At 44.7% G+C, this 19885-nt stretch overlaps 2 protein-coding genes across 10 annotated transcripts in view; both read left to right on the top strand.

Annotated features, from left to right (window-relative positions):
- ZNF613 (zinc finger protein 613) overlaps positions 1 to 10265 on the top strand; it is a 77025-nt gene extending 66760 nt beyond the window's left edge. For 8 of the 9 annotated variants that reach the window (XM_058708379.1, XM_058708381.1, XM_058708380.1 and 5 more), the window contains one exon: positions 7651 to 10265. In XM_058708379.1, coding sequence (XP_058564362.1) covers positions 7651 to 9281 — 1631 coding nt within the window. In that variant the 3' untranslated portion in view covers positions 9282 to 10265. The remainder of the gene's footprint in view (positions 1 to 7650) is intronic. The other variant, XM_058708387.1, reaches the window with a different exon arrangement.
- A 129-nt stretch (positions 10266 to 10394) lies between these two features.
- Positions 10395 to 19885, top strand: part of ZNF432 (zinc finger protein 432) — a 30637-nt gene continuing 21146 nt past the window's right edge. The window contains exons 1-3 of the mRNA XM_058708362.1: positions 10395 to 11503; positions 13479 to 13603; positions 13877 to 13971. Coding sequence (XP_058564345.1) covers positions 13506 to 13603; positions 13877 to 13971 — 193 coding nt within the window. The 5' untranslated portion in view covers positions 10395 to 11503; positions 13479 to 13505. The remainder of the gene's footprint in view (positions 11504 to 13478; positions 13604 to 13876; positions 13972 to 19885) is intronic.

The following is a 19885-nucleotide window of genomic DNA, read 5'->3' as shown; positions in this document are numbered from 1 at the left end:
CCCTCGACACTTCCCTACCTCCTTAGCTCCCTTATTTAAAGCCTTTTGATTTCTTAAAATTTCTCATTCTTTGTTCTCCGCCCAGACTACATCATTGCTTTAATTTCCTTGTATAATTATTCATTCTGATCTTTCTTTTAGTCTTCCTAAATGAGACTGCTGGATTCATTCCCTTGAATCTTTCCTTTTCCTTATGATAATCACCAACATTAAATCCCAACTAATCACATTACCAGTCTTATATAGGACAGAAATTTCTCTTCGATCAACAGTCTCCATAATATGCTGTCTCTTGCTTATATAGAATTTGCTTCCCTTTTCCTAAAGTCAAGGTCAACTGTATTGGAAGGAGTCTTTTTTTTTCTTTTTTTAAATTTTATTTTTTCTTTTTTTAAAATTTACATCCAAATTAGTTAGCATATAGTGCAACAGTGATTTCAGGAGTAGATTCCTTAATGCCCCTTACCCATTTAGCCCATCCCCCCTCCCACAACTCCTCCAGTAACTCTCAGTTCTCCATCTTTATGAGTCTCTTCTGTTTTGTTCCCCTCCCTGTTGTTATATTATTTTCTTTCCCTTCCCTTATGTTCATCTGTTTTGTCTCTTAAAGTCCTCATATGAGTGAAATCATATGATTTGTGTCTTTCTCTGACTAATTTCACTGAGCATAATACCCTCCAGTTCCAAACACGTAATTGCAAATGGCAAGATTTCATTCTGATTGCCAAGTAATACTCCATTGTGTATCTATATACCACATCTTCTTTATCCATTCATCCATCGATGGACATTTGGGCTCTTTCCATACTTTGGCTGTTGTTGATAGAGCTGCTATAAACATGGGGGTGCATGTGTCCCTTTGAAACAGCACAGCTGTATCCCATGGATAAATGCCTAGTAATGCAATTGCTGGGTCGTAGGGTAGTTCTGTTTTTAGTTTTTTGAGGAGCCTCCATACTGTTTTCCAGAGTGGCTGCACCAGCTTGCATTCCCACCAACAATGCAAAAGAGATCCTCTTTCTCTGCATCCTCGCCAACATCTGCTGTTGCCTGAGTTGTTAATGTTAGCCATTCTGACAGGTGTGAGGTGGTATCTCATTGCGGTTTTGATTTGTATTTCCCTGATGATGAGTGATGTGGAGCATTTTTTCATGTGTCGGTTGGCCATCTGGATGTCTTCCTTGGAGAAGTGTCTGTTCATGTCTTTTGCCCTTTTCTTCACTGGATTATTTGTTTTTTGGGTGTGGAGTTTGAGAAGTTCTTTAGATTTTGGATACTAACTCTTTATCTGATATGTCGTTTGTAAATATCTTCTCCCATTCTGTCGGTTGCCTTTTAGTTTTGCTGATTGTTTCCTTCACTGTGCAGAAGCTTTTTATTTTGATGAGGTCCCAGTAGTTCATTTTTGCTTTTGTTTCCCTTGCCTCCGGAGACGTGTTGAGTAAGAAGTTGCTGCGGCCAAGATCAAAGAGGTTTTTGCCTGCTTTCTGCTCGAGGATTTTGATGGCTTCCTGTCTTACATTGAGGTCTTTCAACCATTTTGAGTTTCTTTTTGTGTATGGTGTAAGAAAGTGGTCCAGGTTCATTCTTCTGCATGTCACTGTCCAGTTTTCCCAGCACCACTTGCTGAAGAGACTGTCTTTATTCCATTGGATATTCTTTCCTGCTTTGTCAAAGATTAGTTGGCCATACGTTTGTGGGTCCATTTCTGGGTTCTCTATTCTATTCCATTGATCTGAGTGTCTGTTCTTGTGCCAGTACCATACTGTCTTGATGATTACAGCTTTGTAGTATAACTTGAAGTCTGGGATTGTGATGCCTCCTGCTTTGGTTTTCTTTTTCAAGATTGCTTTGGCTATTCGGGGACATTTCTGGTTCCGTACAAATTTTAGGATTATTTGTTCTAGCTCTGTGAAGAATGCTGGTGTTACTTTGATAAGGATTGCATTGAATATGTAGATTGCTTTGGGTAGTATCGACATTTTAACAGTATTTTTTCTGCCTATCCAGGAGCATGGAATCTTTTTCCATGTTTTGTGTCTTCTTCAATTTCTTTCATAAGCTTTCTAGTTTTCAGTGTGTAGATTTTTCACCTCTTTGGTTAGATTTATTCCTAGGTATTTTATGGTTTTTGGTGCAACTGTAAATGGGATCGATTCCTTGATTTCTCTTTCTGTCGCTTCATTGTTGGTGTATAGGATGAAGGAGTCTTTTTAATGTGTTCCATACATGAGGATCTTTCCTTGGTTCATTGTTTGAAATATTTTCTGATTACCTTAAATGGTTTTTTGGTAGCCTTGTACACGTGGGCACAGACAGCCGTGAGCAACAACAGCAATAACAAATTATTTTCAGAGATGAGTTTGTATGAGGGGAAACAAAGTTGATCAAAACAAGCAAATAAGTGTAACGTCTTGTGGGGAAAAGTCCGGGAAGATCGGTGGGACAGCAGTGGAATTGTGTGCGAGGCCCCAGGGCTGCTGGAGGAGCTGGGAATCTAGCTGGGGCCTCTAAGCTTAGGTCTTCAGGGATGGGAGTAACTCTTTGGTAAGACGCCTTTGAGCAGCTGTATGAGGAGTGTGAGGGCCTCGGGTGAACTGAGCTGCCAGAGGACATCATTGCAAGTTCAAAGGCCTGAGGCAGGAACATGTTTGAGGAACCTCAGGGAAGCTGGTGTGAGTACAGGGAAGGGAGCCAGAGGGACAGTGGCTGGTGATCACATGGAGATAAGGGCAATGGGGTAGCGGCTGGAGTTAGATTAGACATCTCGTGTATGACCTTGGAAGCACATTTCAAGGACTTGATGTTTTTAAAATATTTTTTTTATTTTTGAGAGAGAGAGAGAGAGAGAGAGAGAAGACAGGCCGGGAAGGGGCAGACAGAGAGGGAGAGACAGAATCCCAAGCAGGCTCTGTGCCGTAAGCGCAGAGCCCAATGCGGGGCTTGAACTCATGAACAGTGAGATCATGACCTGAACTGAAATCAAGAGTCAGTCACTTAAACAACTGAGCCACCCAGGCGCCCCAAGGACTTGATATTTTTAAATTTTTTTTTTTCAACGTTTTTTATTTATTTTTGGGACAGAGAGAGACAGAGCATGAACGGGGGAGGGACAGAGAGAGAGGGAGACACAGAATCGGAAACAGGCTCCAGGCTCCGAGCCATCAGCCCAGAGCCTGACGCGGGGCTCGAACTCACGGACCGCGAGATCGTGACCTGGCTGAAGTCGGACGCTTAACCGACTGCGCCACCCAGGCGCCCCAGGACTTGATATTTTTAAATAACGAGATAAGAAAGCATTAGGGAGTTTTCAGTAGAGAATGAATACAAAATCACTTCTATTTAAAATGATGGCTTTGGCTACTTTTAGAAAGGAGATGGTAGCAGACAGGCTGAGGGCTGAAGTCCAGCTGGGAACCTGTTGCTATGGTCCAGGACACCTGGGCAGAGAGGGTGAGGGTCGGTCAGCTTCTGAACGTGTTTGTAAAGAGGGCAGAAATAATTTCCTACTGAAGTACGTAGAGGCTGCGAGAGAAGACACAGAAGCAGGATGACAGGAAGTCTTTCGGGTGCGAGTCCGGAAGGAGTAGAGTTTCCATTTCTGAGATGAAGACGACGTGCGGAGGAGGAGGTGTGGGTTGAGGAGCCGTGAGTTCTGTTTTGCACATTGTACATCAGACTGTGCTCACGCGTGTCCAGGCTAGCATGCTGCGTTTGGATATGGCAGAGGAGTCCAGGGAGAGTTTAGGACTAGAGATGGAAATATGGATTGAGTATATCTCGTGTCGTATGTGGACAGATTAAGAAGAGCCTTGGACAGAGGTGCCTGGGTGGCTCAGTCGGTTAAACGTCCAACTTCCTCTGAGGTCATGATCTCGCCGTCCGTGAGTTCAAGCCCATCGCTGGGCTCTGTGCTGATCGCTCAGAGCCTGGGGCCTGCTTCTGATTCTGTCTCCCTTTCTCTCTGCCCCTCTCTACTCACGCTCTGTGTGTGTGTGTCTCTCTCTCTCAAAAATAAATAGATATTTAAAAAAAAAAAAAAGAGGGGCGCCTGGGTGGCGCAGTCGGTTAAGCGTCCGACTTCAGCCAGGTCACGATCTCGCGGTCCGTGAGTTCGAGCCCCGCGTCAGGCTCTGGGCTGATGGCTCGGAGCCTGGAGCCTGTTTCCGATTCTGTGTCTCCCTCTCTCTCTGCCCCTCCCCCGTTCATGCTCTGTCTCTCTCTGTCCCAAAAATAAATAAAAAACGTTAAAAAAAAAAAAGAGCCTTAGACAGCTAGGAATCAGAAGGTGGCCATTTGTTAAACGCAGGGTTTCCCAGACCCTTTCTTTTGAGAGTGTGTTTTTGTTAGCTTCAGGGTGATGGCCTGGGCTGGTCTATATATGATGCTGTAAAACAGGCCCTCTTGAGCCTAATTGGTTGAGCCACAGTCTTCATATGTGCTGGAAGAAATTGAATTTAGTGAGAAGTAAAGCAATATATTCTAGAAGTAGGATTTTAGTAGAAAATAGAGAACAGGGGCTTCTGGGCAGCTCAGTTGGTTGAGTGTCTGACTTCGGCTCAGGTCATGATCTTGCAGGTTCGTGAGTCGGAGCCCCGCGTCGGGCTCTCTGCTGTCAATACAGAGCCCACTTTGGATCCTCTGTCCCCCTTCTCTCTCTCCCCCTCCCCTGCTCGCATGCATGAGTGCACTCTTCCTCTCTCTCTCAAAAATAAATAATAAACATAAAAAAAAGAAAACGGGACAAATTGGCATGTAAAACGTGGAGGTTCAGCTTTGAATGAGGTGTCTCACACTACAGTTCTGGGCTGGGTGAAGTTAATTGTCAGTGAACGGTAAAGCTAGGAGTACTTTAGAAACCGAGGGGAAACGGCTCACAGTGACGCAGAGTGGGAGAAGGGTCGATGGAAACCAAGATGTATATGTAGAATTTTGAAAGAGGGGCACCTGGCTGGCCCAGTCCATTAAGCGTCCGACTCTCGATTTCGGCTTAGGTCGTGATCTCACGGTTCGTGAGTTTGAGCCCCATGTCGGGCTCTGTGCTGACAGCATGGAACCTGCTTGGGATTCTCTCTCTCTCCTTCTCTTTCTGCCCTCTTCACCCCCGCTCATTCTCTCTCTCTCTCTCAAAATAAAAAAGTAAACTTAAAAAAAAAAAAGAATTTTGGAAAAAGATGGTATTGGGGGCAAGGTATCGATTTGGGGGCTCATTACACTGACATGGGAACAGTTGGAATATTCCTTGTGTGCAAGTACAAAATGTAAATGTGACAGAAGAAGGTGACAGCCCCTCGTGTGGTATTGTGATGTAAGAAACACGTATTTGGTCTTTCGCCCTGGTTCCTGGCACAGAGTGTCTACAACCCTTGTAATTTCCTGACTATGGGCATGTTTATTTCCCTTATTAATGTAGACAATGTTTGTTGCTTCTCCCTGGGTTTTTTTTTCCCCCTTTGGTATTTTTGTTTCTAATTAAATTTTTTTTTTTTTTTCAACGTTCTTTATTTATTTTTGGGACAGAGAGAGACAGAGCATGAATGGGGGAAGGGCAGAGAGAGAGGGAGACACAGAATCGGAAACAGGCTCCAGGCTCCGAGCCATCAGCCCAGAGCCCGACGCGGGGCTCGAACTCACAGACCGCAAGATCGTGACCTGGCTGAAGTCGGACGCTTAACCGACTGCGCCACCCAGGCGCCCCTCTAATTAAATTTTTAGTTTTAATTCCGCTATAGTTAACATACGGTGTTATATTCAGTTCAGGTGTCCGATATAGTGATTCGACAATTGGACGCACTACTCAGTGCTGATCATGATAGATAAACGTAATCTTAATCCCCTTCACCTATTTCACCTACCCCCACCCTCCTCCCCTCTGGTAACCGTCAGTTTGTTTTCTATAGTTGAGAGTATGTTTTTTTGGTTTGTCTCTCTCTCTTTTTTTTTTTTTTTCCCTTTGTGTATTTTTGTTTCTTTGTTTGAGAGAGCATGCACTTGCGAGCAGGGGAGGAGCAGAGAGAGAGGGAGAGAGTCTTAAGCAGGCTCCATAGTCAGTATGGATCCTGACCCGGGACTCAACCTCATGAACCATGAGATTATGACCTGAAAGCAAGAGTCGGACACTTAACACACTGAGCCACCCAGGGGCCCCTGTTTTTGTTTCTTAAAGTTCACATATGAGTGAAATCATATGGTATTTGTCTTCCTCCATGGGCTTTTTTTTTTTTTTTTAATGTTCACTTATTTGTTTTGAGAGAGAGAGCTGGGGAGGGGCAGAAAGAGAGGGAGAGAGAGAATCCCAAGCAGGCTCTGCACTGTCAGCACAGAGCCCGATGTGGAGCTCGATCTCACAAACCGTGAGATCATGACCAGAGCTGAAATCAAGAGGTGGACCCTTAACTGACTGAACCATCCAGGCGCCCCAGTCCATGGGCTGTTTAAAACCCAAACTCCTGGCGTGCCTGGGTGGCTCAGTCAGTTGAATATCCAATTCTTGATTTCATCTCAGGTCATGCTCTCACGGTTTGTGAGTTTGAGTCCCGCATGGGGTTCTGTGATGACGGCACAGAGCCTGCTTGGGTTTCTCTGTCTCCCTCTCTCTCTGCCTCCCCGCCGCCCCCAACACTCTCTCTTTCAAACATAAATAAATAAACATTTAAAAACCCAAACTCCTAATGTTCCAGTAATTGTAAACATGGTCCCGTACTTTCATCTTTCAACGTACTCATTTATCCAAGTGCGAACCCAACCAGTTTCCTGTCTTTATGTGACATTTATACACTGGTGATTTCTACACTGTTATTTCTAGTTGAGACCTTTCTTAGGATTTGCATATCCAATCAAGCTCTTCGTGTCTGTATCAGCTATCCAAAACGCCTCTGAAGGCTGATACGCTCGCTTAATTTCCCCACATTCCAAACCCCAATAATATTTCCCATCTCATTAAAAGTCACTACCCACCTGTCAATTGGCCCAGGTCAAATACTTCAGAATAAGACCTGATTCCTCATGTGTATTAATTCCCCCCAAGTTGAAGTTGTGAGCGAGTCTTGTCTTTCCTCTCTCCACATTATGTTCTGACTCCCTCCACCTCCCTCTCCATTGCTCCCTGAACCCACTTTTCACAGTTTGTAGCTTTGCAGCTTTCTCTGTCACTGCTTGCTTAATTTGGTTTTTCCTAACTGGAACGTATGCTCAGTGGAAACAGGAAATGTGTTTCTATGTCCTCATCACCAGCACAATGCCTGGTACACGGTCATAGTTTCCTAAGGATTTATGGATGTATGAATGTGTCCCACAACATTTTAAAACGGATATCCTTCTATCTCCTCTGGGAACTTGGTTTTATTGTACTTTCTTAGCATGCTTTGTAAGGTCACAGTTAGAAAGGAGCCAAATCTATGTTTATTCATTTTGAGTGATCTAACCTTATTTATGCACTGACTATTCTTCCCTTTTTTCTTTGCTTATATTATTGTGCTTAACCTTTGTTCAAATGATAACAAACATATTTCCTGGAGTTTCTTTAAAATGAGGTCATAGGGTTGTCAATAAGGAACCAACCTACACAGATCCACTTGAGAAATAGTTTTAGTGTATATCAAGCTGATATATCAAGCTCATGGAAAGATTCATTCTTCTCTTCTTTCCTAGAGATCAAGAAAGATGGTGGCCATCTACAGGGGCACTTGCAAAATCAAAGATGTCCAAAGAGAATGAAACAATGCCATGAACATAATGCATTTGGAAACATTGTTCATCGGAGTAAAAGTAATTTTCCTGTAAGGCAAAGTCATGACATCTTTGACTTACATGGGAAAACACTGAAGTCAAATTTAAGTTCAGTTAACCGGAACAGAAGCTACGAAGTAAAGAACCTGACTGAGGTTAATGGGGACATGAAATCCTTTTCCCGTACAAAGCATGACCAGTATTGTATTGAAATTAAATTTCCTGAATGTGGAAATTCTGCAAATACAAATTCCCAATTCATCAAGCATCAGAGAACTCAAAAGACAGAGAAACCCCACGTATGCGGTGAGTGTGGAAAAGGCTTCTTCAAGAAGTCTCGGCTCACAGATCATCAGAGAGTGCACACAGGAGAGAAGCCTCATGGATGCAGCATATGCGGCAAAGCCTTTTCCAGAAAGTCCAGGCTCACCGAACACCAGAAAACTCACATAGGAGAGAGGCGGTACGCGTGCACTGAATGTGACAGATCATTCCCCAAGAAATCACGGCTCCTTGTGCATCAGAAAACTCACACAGGAGAGAAACCCTATGTATGCAGTGAGTGTGGAAAAGGCTTCTTCAAGAAGTCTCGGCTCATTAACCATCAGAGAGTTCACACGGGAGAGAAGCCCCATGGATGCAGTCTGTGTGACAAGGCATTTTCCAGAAAGTCCAGGCTCATTGAACACCAGAGAACTCACACAGGAGAAAAACCTTACGAATGCACCCAATGTGACAAAACATTCCGCTGGAAGTCGCAGCTCAACGCCCATCAGAAGACTCATACAGGAGAGAAACCGTATATATGCAGTGATTGTGGGAAAGGCTTCATTCAGAAGGGCAATCTCATCGTACACCAGCGGACGCACACTGGGGAGAAACCTTACGTATGCAGTGACTGTGGAAAAGGCTTCATTCAGAAGGGCAATCTCCTTAAACATCAACGCATTCACACTGGAGAGAAACCCTATGTATGCACCGAATGTGGGAAAGGCTTTAGCCAGAAGACCTGCCTCATATCCCATCAGCGATTTCACACTGGAAAGACGCCCTTTGTGTGTAGTGAGTGTGGAAAATCCTGTTCCCACAAGTCCGGTCTCATTAACCACAGGAGGATTCACACAGGAGAGAAACCCTATACCTGCGGTGACTGCGGGAAGGCCTTTAGAGATAAGTCGTGCCTTAACAGACACCGGAGGACTCATACAGGAGAGAGGCCCTACAGGTGCACTGACTGTGGCAAGGCTTTCTCCCACCTGTCTTGCCTCGTTTACCATAAGGGAATGTTGCACGCAAGAGAGAAAGGTGTACGTCCAGTCACAGTGGGGAATCCTTTCTCAGAGAGCCACAGCCCATCACGTTCAAGTGATAGCACGCAGGAGAAAGACCCTGTTAATGTGTCCAGGCCAATGCCTTCTGTAGCGGCTCAGACTTCGTTACGCCTCTGTGGGCTCCTAGCAAATAGGAACACAGCCACGGTGGGACAGCCAGGTGCTAGATGTGCACCACCAGCAGATAACCGAGTTTGCACAGGAAAAAGCACACAGGCATAAAGTGTGATACAATCTAGGTGGAAAGCCCTTGAATAAAACCTGCCAGGTCAGTGTGTGGCTGACAGGCGTATACTGAGACGCATAGTGTGAAGCCCGGGAATAGTATAAAAAGACAAATAGAATAAAGATCCGGAAAGCCTTTGTGGAAAGATAGAGCCTACCAGGTGTCTCACGGGTCCCATATCAGCAGTGAGCTCATAGCTGGTAGAAATATAATGACTGTGGGAAAGTCCTTCCCCAGAGAGAAGACCTCACTAGGTGCCAGACGGTTCCCACAGGAGAGAAACTGTTGGAAGAGCTTTGAAGGCAGTGACTGTGGCAGGACTGTCACTGAAGCATCCTCAGGCTGGGGAAATCCTACAGAAAAAAAGGACTCTGAGCACACCAACTGTGGAATGTCTTCAGCAAAATAGCAGCAAACACATCCAGCGAATACGCCCTGTGAAAGTGAATATTTCAGAGATTTCTGCCAGAAGTCTAGACTCATTCCACACAGTGCGCATTTCAGGACAATATACCTTGAATCAGACTCCTAATTGATGTGATGGTGACTCCTTAATTCAAAGGAGGTGGTAGATGGTGCACATCAGTGGTTAGAACTATAACAGTGCACCCCCCCTTTTCTGGGGGGGCGCATGAACCTTTCATTCCCACCCAGGAATAGTATTTGGTTAGCTCCTGTATTATTTTGGTTCTAAATTTATTCAGTTAATTTTAGACCACTGAAGTCCTTCAAAAGGAAGCTGAATACATTTAATTCAGTGTTGTACCGTGGCATATTTGGATGCGTTTGACTTTGTAAATATCTCCCAAAGGAACAACTACTCGGAACTCCTGAATAACATATCCGTCAAGTTCTTTGCCTAGAAGACAGTTCCCAGCCGGTACACACACTGCTCAGAAAACCTTTCATTAGCTATTTCCATACATGATCTACAGATGCTGACAGTAGTGAACTAAATAAGAATCCTTGCTGCCTTTGAAGTGTTTTTTTTTTTTCTTTTTAAACTGAATTACATGCATATAGCACTTTGACCTTCCAGCACATGTAATCAGAGGATAGATACACCTACATTAGTTGAAAGGGACATAAGGTAAAAGGTACAAAGTATCATGGTAATTTCTTGCTCGAGGGGCATGTTATTATTTGGACAGGGATGGGGAAAAGACTCAGTTGGTTTTACATGTGTAAAATAGGATGTGGATACTTTGTTAAAAGATACTTTCTTTCTACCTGGATTATAAATCCCTACCCAGATAGTTTATAGATTTTCGCATATTCCCCAGCCCATAGCAGACTGGAAACAAATCCCATGGCTTTGAAAGGCAACTGAAAGTAAATGTGTGGCCTAAATGAATGACCCACTGGACTAATCAAGCGGATTTTTGTTCACTTAAGGAAAGGAGCTACGGGAAAGAAATTTCAAAGATCAGAAAATTATAAAAAGAAAAAAAAAGAATCCTGAATAGAGGCCCCTGGCAATAGAGAAAGGGCAGATCAGAGAAGGAATAGGATCCTCAGAGCAAGCCCAATTGATAGAAAATGACGTCACCTCCAAAAAGGAGGACAGTGCGTTAGATGGGTGGAGGTGAGATTCTTTCGATGCTGTGAAGCGCCCTGACCCTCGCTCCACAGTCTGCCCCCTGTTAGACTTTTATCTCAGGGATCCCAGCTCCTTTGTGATGTGATGAACTGGGACACGTAGCTTCATCATGCTCACTGTCCTGGGAACAGGGCCTTGTCCTCTCTCCTGTACTCAGGGTTCTTTCCCTTGCTTCAGGAAAGATCTGTCCAGCTTAAAAGCGGAGCGCTGATTACAAGGGAAAAAAGTGGAAATTTGCCATCAAGTGGCTGTCTCATCATTGAATTCCAAACACTGGGTTTTTGAGGAATTTACTGCAACAGATGTTTTTTTGAGCGCCTGCACTGTGCCAGGCACTGTTGTAGACATGGGGTACACACTGGTGAACAAAACATGCAAAATAATGGCCTCTGGAAGGATGGTTTTGGGACAGATGCTCTTCAAAGAATCAGAAATGGACTCTTGTTCGGCTCAGGCTTCAGGTCATCTCCACTCCTCGTGTTGCGAATCTGCACCGCCTCTCGTGGCCCGTGTCTTTGTCCTTGAATCTTCAGTCGGGGTCCCTGAAGGGGCTGCCCAGGCCTGCCTCAAACCCTGAGGCCCAGGTGCTGACTCACCTTTCCGAGGCTGGCGTCCCAGGTAAATAAAACATTTTAGTAGGATAGGTAGTTCCAGATGGTCCTCTTTGAGAAGGCCATGTCTGTTTACATCCTCTAGGCTCCACCCCTCACCTTCATAAAAATCGTAACAATTACTAAGCGTGCTGACTGCCAGATGATAATGGCATTGTTGGTTACTTAGACTCTGGAGTGCTCCGTTTCCATCTTCATGTATTTTAGGGAACTGCTTTTCTACCTTTGAAGCCTCATCATTTTCCCCTCGGTCCAGGTGCCACGTTCTCAGCTGTGGCACAGGGTGATGAGTGAGGATCCTAAGGTCTAAGGGCTTGGGTCTACATGGGTCACTGCCTTGTCTGGCTCAGTGGGGTGGGTGTATTAGTCTTCTCGGGCTGTCATAACAGAGCACAGACTGGCTGGCTTACGCAGCAGACATTTTTTTTTTTTTTTTTAATTTATTTTTGGGACAGAGAGAGACAGAGCATGAACGGGGGAGGGGCAGAGAGAGAGGGAGACACAGAATCGGAAACAGGCTCCAGGCTCCGAGCCATCAGCCCAGAGCCTGACGCGGGGCTCGAACTCACGGACCGCGAGATCGGGACCTGGCTGAAGTCGGACGCTTAACCGACTGCGCCACCCAGGCGCCCCACGCAGCAGACATTTCTCACAACTCTGGAGGCTAAAGTCTGAGATCAAGGTCCCCATGGTTGGTTCCTTCCGAGGTCTTTCCTCGACTTGTACGTGCCACCTTCTCCCTGTGTCCTCATGTGGTATCTGGTCCAGCTTTCTTTTTCTTTTTTTAATTAATTTTTATTAAAAAAATTTTTTTAGGGGCGCCTGGGTGGCGCAGTCGGTTGAGGGTCCGACTTCAGCCAGGTCACGATCTCGCGGTCCGTGAGTTCGAGCCCCGCGTCAGGCTCTGGGCTGACGGCTCGGAGCCTGGAGCCTGTTTCCGATTCTGTGTCTCCCTCTCTCTCTGTCCCTCCCCCGTTCGTGCTCTGTCTCTCTCTGTCCCAAAAATAAATAAAAAACGTTGAAAAAAAATTAAAAAAAATAAATAAATAAAAATAAAAATTCCTTAGAACATTTTAAACACACTTATTAAACATGACATATCTTGTAGTTCTGGCATCTCTTGTCTCCACATGGTTAATTCAGATCCACCAAATCTGGGAAGGCCCTTGATGAGTGTAATAATATGTTTTATTAATCTTGTTTTATTAATATTGATTAATCTTGGTTTATTAATCTTAATATCAAGATTAATGTTTGGCAAGTGTATAATGTTTGGCAAGTAAGTACTCCCATGTATATGATTCTTGGTTGGCAAGAGAATGTCATATCTACTTATTACAGAAATTTCTGATTTGTCAAATAAATGGACTATTGAATGTATAAATGCAGAATATCCCAATAGTATTTTCCTTCTACAGACTGATTTAAAATAGTTTTTAATGTTTATTTATTTTTGAGAGAGAGACAGAGTGTGAGCGGGGAAGGGGCAGAGAGAGGGAGACATAGAATCCAAAGTGGCCTCCAGGCTCCGAGCTGTTAGCACAGAGCCTGATGTGGGGCTCGAACTCACAAACCGTGAATCATGACCTGAACCAAAGTCGGATGCTTAACCGACTGAGCCACCCAGGTGCCCCTACAAAGTGGTTTTTAAAAAACTGCTTGTGGAGCTCCTGAGTGGATCAGTTGGTTAAGCATCTGACTTTGGCTCAGGTCATAATCTCACAGTTCATGGGTTCGAGCCCTGCGTCTGGAGGGGCAGAGAGAGAGAAAGACACAGAATCGGAAGCAGGCTCCGGGTTCTGAGCTGTCAGCCTAGAGCCTGACATGGGGCTCGAACCCACAAACTATGAGATCATGACCTGAGCTGAAGTCATACGCTTACCCAACTGAGCCACCCAGGCACCCCAAGAAAAAATAAAATCTTAAAAAAAATAACAAATAAAAGGGAAACACTTCTATTAAACAGGACCATGTTATTACAGGAGTTACTGACACTGGAGGATGTGACCATGGACTTCATGTGGGAGGAGTGGCAGCTCCTGGCCCCCACCCAGAAGAACCTGCCGGGACATGATGTTGGAGGACTACAGGAACCTGGTGTCAGTGGGTGAGGACAGCCCCCCTGTCATTCAGAGACTCCCCATCAGTGGCCTTTCCTCTGTCAGCTGCTTAACACTTCAGAGTATCTGCAGCGCTTTCCAGTGGTAGATTCTCGGGTCCTTCTCTGGCTTCAGACAAGAGTGCATAACGTGTCCGCTCCTGTGAGAGAAGAACCCCTGCCGTGCAGATGCGAAAACTGCCTCAGCCCCTCACGTGTAGCGTCCTCCCATCCCGACACACCCCAGCCCATCTCCAAGTGTCCTGTCTCTCCCACGGGCAGGGCATCAAGCCAACAAACCAGACGCGCTCTCCAAGCTGAACGAGGGGAAGAACCGTGGGCGATAGAAGAGGAAGTCCGCAGTGGAACCAGTCCAGGTGAGCAAGTGACAACAGCAAGGTGAATGGCTGAGGAAGTCACATTCTCACGAGCCAGGGAAGGTTCCAGGGCTGTGAGAATGTCTGAGGATGTCTAAACAGCTGCCCCTCATATCCTTCCCTGATGAGAGCTTCTTTGTAGGAGTCGATAGGAAAATATGCCCCTTTTCTTCTTCCGAGAGCCGACCCCAGTGTATTTTATGTACATCTTAATTTTTTTAAAAGATTTTATTATTATTATTTTTAATGTTTTATTTATTTTTGAGAGACAGAGACAGAGACAGAGTACAAGCAGGGGAGGGGCAGAGAGAGAGGGAGAAGCAGGCTCCAGGCTCTGAGCTGTCAGCACAGAGCCTGACGTGGGGCTTGAACTTGTGAACTGTGAGATCATGACCTGAGCCGAAATGGGACACTTAACCGGCTGAGCCACCCAGGCGCCCCTAAGATTTTATTTTTAAGTAATCTCTACATCCAATGTGGGGCTCAAAATTATGACCCTGAGATCAAGAGTCACATGATGTACCGACTGAGCCAGCCGGGCGTTCCCATCTTGATTTTTATCATTGTTTGCTTAGTTCTCTTCTTCCTACAGTTCTCAAGTCTTTTTTGTCCATTGTTGCAGTGTCTCTAACTACTTCTTCCACACTTCCATTGCTATGAAATTCCACCTTCTAAGTGTTACTCCAAACGTAGCTCTTTGAATTCAAAATAGTCTTCCAATTGGTTCATGTAACTGCCCCATTGCAAACTAGTGATTTCCCTTCCCAGCATTCAGCCTCGCTTTGGATGCTGCGTCCACACTGTAATCTGATCTCTGTGTTTCCATGGCTTCTTAGCTTCTTGTTCTAGACTAAATGTTTGTGTCCTCTCGAGATTCAAGTGTTGAAATCCTAATCCCCAAGGTGATGGTGTTATGAGATGTGGCCTTTGAGAGGTGATTAGGTCATGACGGTCCTGCCCTTTCTGCCATATTAGGTTGTAACTAGAAGGTACTGCCCACGAGGAAGCAGGCCTCACCAGACACCCAATCTGCTGGTACCCTGATCTGGGACTTCCCAGCCTCCAAAAATATGAAATACATTTCTGTCGGTTTTTGTTCTAGCAACCTGAATGAACTAATGAGACACTTCTCTTTCCCCACTCGGAAGTTGTCCAAAGATTCTGTTTTCCATTTCTTGTTCTGTTCTCCTGTCCTTAAACTTTCCCTTTAATTTCTGAGTTAAGCTTTTATTTTCAACAGAGACTAAGTTCACAGAAACTCCTGAATGAATTCAGACTTTTTAGTAAGGAACTAAAATCACTTTCTCTAGAAGAAAATTTCTTCCACCTTCCTCTTTTTTTTCCCTTAAGTTTAGTGTCTTCTAACAGTTTAGCAAAATGAGTACTATAGAAGGTTAAGAATGGGGGGGACCTGGGTGGCTTAGTTAAGCATCTGACTTCAGCTCAGGTCATGATCTCATGGTTTGTAGATTTGAGCCCCACTTCCGGCTCTGTGCTGACAGGTGGGAGCCTGGAGCCTGCTTTGGATTTTGTATCTCCCTCTCCTCTGCTCCTCCCCTGCTTACACTCTGTTTCTCTCTCTCTCTCTTAAATATAAAAGAAGAAAGAAAGAGCAATGGAAATTAAGAAAGAGGTGGTGAGGTTGGAAGATCTAAGAGAGGCTGGTTCTCCAAAAGCAGAACAAAAATGTCTTTCAGGAAAGTAAGAGCCATAAACGTCGTCGGGAGTTGCTGATTCAGCAAGAAAGACATAAACTAAGGGACAGGGATATGATCTTAGTGTTGTCTTCCCATTCATATAATTGTGTGTGTGTGTGTGTGTGTGTGTGTGTGTGTGCGCGTGTGTGTATTGCTGCACTTTGAATTCTCTTTTCATGAAATGGTCTCTGCTTGTTATCCTTCTATGAATTCTCTTAGTGCTTTGTGCCCACAGCACTGAAACTCAGCCTTGAAAACATCGTATCTATTTTTCAAACATTTCTTAAATCCAAGGCTTTTGTTGGAGACCATGTGTATAATGCATGCATCCAGGCCTTTCTCTCTCAGCCTGGTTGATTAGAAAATCTGTATGCAATACAGGTTTTGAACACATAGTATTGTTGCTAGAATTCAAGGTTGAGGTTACATGTCAAAATGATTAGCAAAGGTGTGATACTGTGGAAATCTAGAGGAAATAGAACCTACAGTTATATAGAGAGCCTGGGGAATAACGCCACGATATGTGGGCGCATACCTTGATTTTAAATAAAGAAGGTAATGAAGGGCAAAGAAGAGAGGCATAAATAGTAAGAAATCTGCAAGGCCATGGCCAAGACTGCCACAGAGCAGCCTGAAGCCTCGCAGAGGCCAGTGTCAGAGGGTATTTGTGGGGGCAGCACTGGAATGGAAACAGGTAAATGGGGTGATCAAGGCAATGTTATCTTTTTTATTTTTAAGTTTATTTATTTGAGAGAGAGAAAGCACGAGTTGGGGAGGGACGGGGGCGGGGTGGGAGAGAGAGAATCCCAAGCAGGCTCCACATCATTAGTGGAGAGCCCAATGCAGGACCCGAACTCACAAACTGTGAGATCACGACCTGAGCCGAAGTCGGACACTTAACCGACCGAGCCCCCCAGGCACCCCAAGGCGATATTAACTTTTATTGCCAGGCTGACTGTTTAGACTTTAGGTATTGGTAATTGAACTAGTTGAGGTAGCATGATGAATGGTAGGGGTTTTTTGTTGTTTTGTTTTTTCAGGTCTGGGTTGTCTTAATTTCTACCTGGTGGCAGCTGTGTAGCAATAATAAGGAAGGGCCTGAGGCTGTGGGAAAAACAGCGTACCAGTGGCCCGAGTCTTGGTTCAGAAGGAGGCAAGTGGTCCTAAAGGCTGCTTAACTGAGGCCAACATGGAGACAGAAATGCAGAATTATGGAAGAAGACGCAGTCCATTGCAAGATGAGGGATCAGTGCCTTAGGGGTGTCAAAATGGGAGGAAATCAGATGTGACATCTGTACAGGTACAGCTTGCAGAGTGCGACAGAAGGTGATGGTCTTCTTCTTCCGTATGGAAGCACATCTGTCCCTGGAGAAGTCTGCGTGTCCACCAGTCTGGTGGAATTTCCTGGATGGTCATTCTCTCTCACCTTTGCCCCTTTCTTCAGGAACGTGCCCCAGCTAGACTAAAAGTTGGGAGTGTGGAGATAAGACTCTGTCCCTTAAATGTATGGCCAGGGTGATGGTGCTCTGAAGAATGAAGAAAGGGGTAAATTTTAGAAAGCGGACGACCACCCAAGAGTATCACAGAAATGTCAAACTCAAACACTGAGGGTCCAACATTCTGAATTGCCTGAGATGTTTGTTCATAACAAGCATCTGCTTCTGCCCTTGACCACCATAGTCCGTTTGCTTCCTTTGGTGGGACTCTTCCAAACCGGAAGTCTGAATGTTTGAGCAACTAACATCTTGGTCCTTTGCCTCAACTTTGTTTCAGTCTTTGCGCTCTGAACACGACCTCAGCTTATCCTTTATCCTTAAAAATTTACATACGGATATTTTCCACATCGCTGTGTCCACTCAGGCCAGTTCTCAACATTTTTCTATCCAACTGGGTACTGGCCAGTTTTATAGACTGCCGTCTAATAAAAATCAAAATGTTTATATGCTTCGGAAAGTCCACTTATTTCCCCCACATTCTGAACCTCAGTAACATCCACCCTCTTGAAGAAAGTTTCCACCTACCTCTTGACTCCAGCAAAATATTTAGGAGTGAACCTTAATTCTTCATGTGCTTTCCCCTCCCATTTTGAACTCAGTAGTAAGACTTGTCTTACTCCACAGTGTATCCTCATTTCCTCCACCTCTCTTCATCTCCTTTGCTTCTTCTAACCACTTCTCATAATTCGCAGCTGTCTCCCTTTTTTCTTTTTTTTCGATACTGATTTTTGAGAGAGAGACAGAGCATGAGTGGGGGAGGGGCAGAGAGAGAGGGAGACACAGAATCCAAAGCAGGCTGTCAGCACAGAGCCTGATGCAGGGCTTGAACTCATGGACCGTGAGATCATGACCTGAGCTGAAGTCAGACACTTAACTGACTGAGTCACCCAGGCGCCCCTGCCTCCCATTTTTCTTTGCTCAGTGTATTTTCCGTACCTAGAATGTAAACTCAGAATAATACATTCACGTGTCCCCAACACCAGCACTGTGGCCAGTACCTACCAGGCATTTTATTAGGATTTGTGGAATGACTGAATGCAGCCCTTGTAACCTTGGATGAAGTTTTTTTTCCACCTGTGTTTTCTCTTCTAACAGTGGTTTTCTTGTTTTCTGCTCTCTCTGCATGTTTTGCAAGATGCTATTTAGAAAGCAGCCGACTGTATAGTTATTCATTGTGAACTATCTAAACTTATTTGTATGCTTTTTGCTTTTGCCACTTGATTTTTGTGTGTTGTGTTTTTACCAGTGTTCAAGAAATAAGGGACATTAATAGAGACTCTTTTATACTGAGATCACGCAGTCAACACTAAAGATTGGCTAGTCCACACCTAGGCACTCATTGTTCTCTTCTTTCCTAGAAGCTGAAGTTGATGATCACCTACGGTGACACTTACGTGGCTGGAGATGCCTAAAGACAACTAAATGCGGAACAATGCTGTGAACATGATGCCTCTGAAAATATTGTCCATCTGGACCATCATTTTCCTTTAAGGCAAAATTAGGGAAAAACTCTGAAATCAAATTTAAATTCAGTCAGTTAAAGCAGAGGCTATGAAATAAAGAACTCCATGTAGTGGAGATGAGAAATCCTTTCTCCTTACAAAGTATGAGCAAATTCATACTAAAATTGCCTGAAATTGGAAAACCCATCAGCACTAAGGCTCCCGTTTGTTCAGCATCAGAGGGCTCACAAAATTGGGGAATGCACGTATGCAGTGAATGTGGGGAATCCTTCATCAGGAAGTCTCAGCTCACTAAATGTGAGAGGATTCACCGAGGAGAGAAACCCCATGGATGCAGTACATATGGGAAGGCACATACCACAAAGTCCAGGCTCACTGGACACGAGAAAATTCACACAGGAGAGAAACCTATAGGTGAATATGGCAAAGCCTGTTATAGGAAGTCAGAAGTCATTATACACGAGAGAAATGGAAGAGGAGAAAACCCCATTGAGGCACTAAATGTGGCAGAGCCTTGCTCATTAAATGACATCTCATTTTACTTCAGAAAACTCATACCTGAGAGAAACCCTATGTATGATTGTGGAAAGGGCTTCACCCAGAAGATTAGTTTCATTGTACGTGAGTGAACTCATACTGGTGAGAAACCCTGTATATGTAGTGAATGTGGACCAGGCTTCATCCACAAGCTGAGCCTCTTACGACATCAGGGAGTTCATGCAAACAAGGCTTCCTTTGTATGTAGGGACTGTAGAAACTCCTGTCCTCAGGGGCACCTGGGTGGCTCAGTCAGTTAAGTGTCCAACTTCGGCTCAGGCATGATCTCATGGTTCGTGAGTTGGAGCCCCGTGTTGGGCTCTGTGCTGACGGCTCCGAGCCTGGAGCCTGTTTCAGATTCTGTGTCTCCCTCTCTCCCGGCCCCTCCCCACTCACGATCTATCTCTCACTCTCTCTCTCTCTCAAAAATTAAAAAAAAAAAGAAAATCCTGTCCTCAGAAGTCAGGTCTCATTAAACATCAGAAAACGCACACAGGAAAGAAACCTCATAAATGTAGTGAATGTGGGAAAACCATCAGGAAGCAACAGCTCATTATCCATTAAAGAACTCCTACAGGAGAAAGATCTGTGAATGCACTGGGTGTGGGAAAGCTTTTGCCTACAAGTCTTGCCTTATTAAACAAACAAAAACCCCCCACACAAAGGAGAAACACGTAGATTTATAAAATTGGAAAACCCTTCCACAGGGTCACAGCTTCTT

Source organism: Neofelis nebulosa, chromosome 17, assembly GCF_028018385.1.
Source record: "Neofelis nebulosa isolate mNeoNeb1 chromosome 17, mNeoNeb1.pri, whole genome shotgun sequence".
Classification (NCBI taxonomy): Eukaryota; Metazoa; Chordata; class Mammalia; order Carnivora; family Felidae; genus Neofelis; species Neofelis nebulosa.
This window is presented reverse-complemented; position numbering and strand designations above follow the sequence as displayed.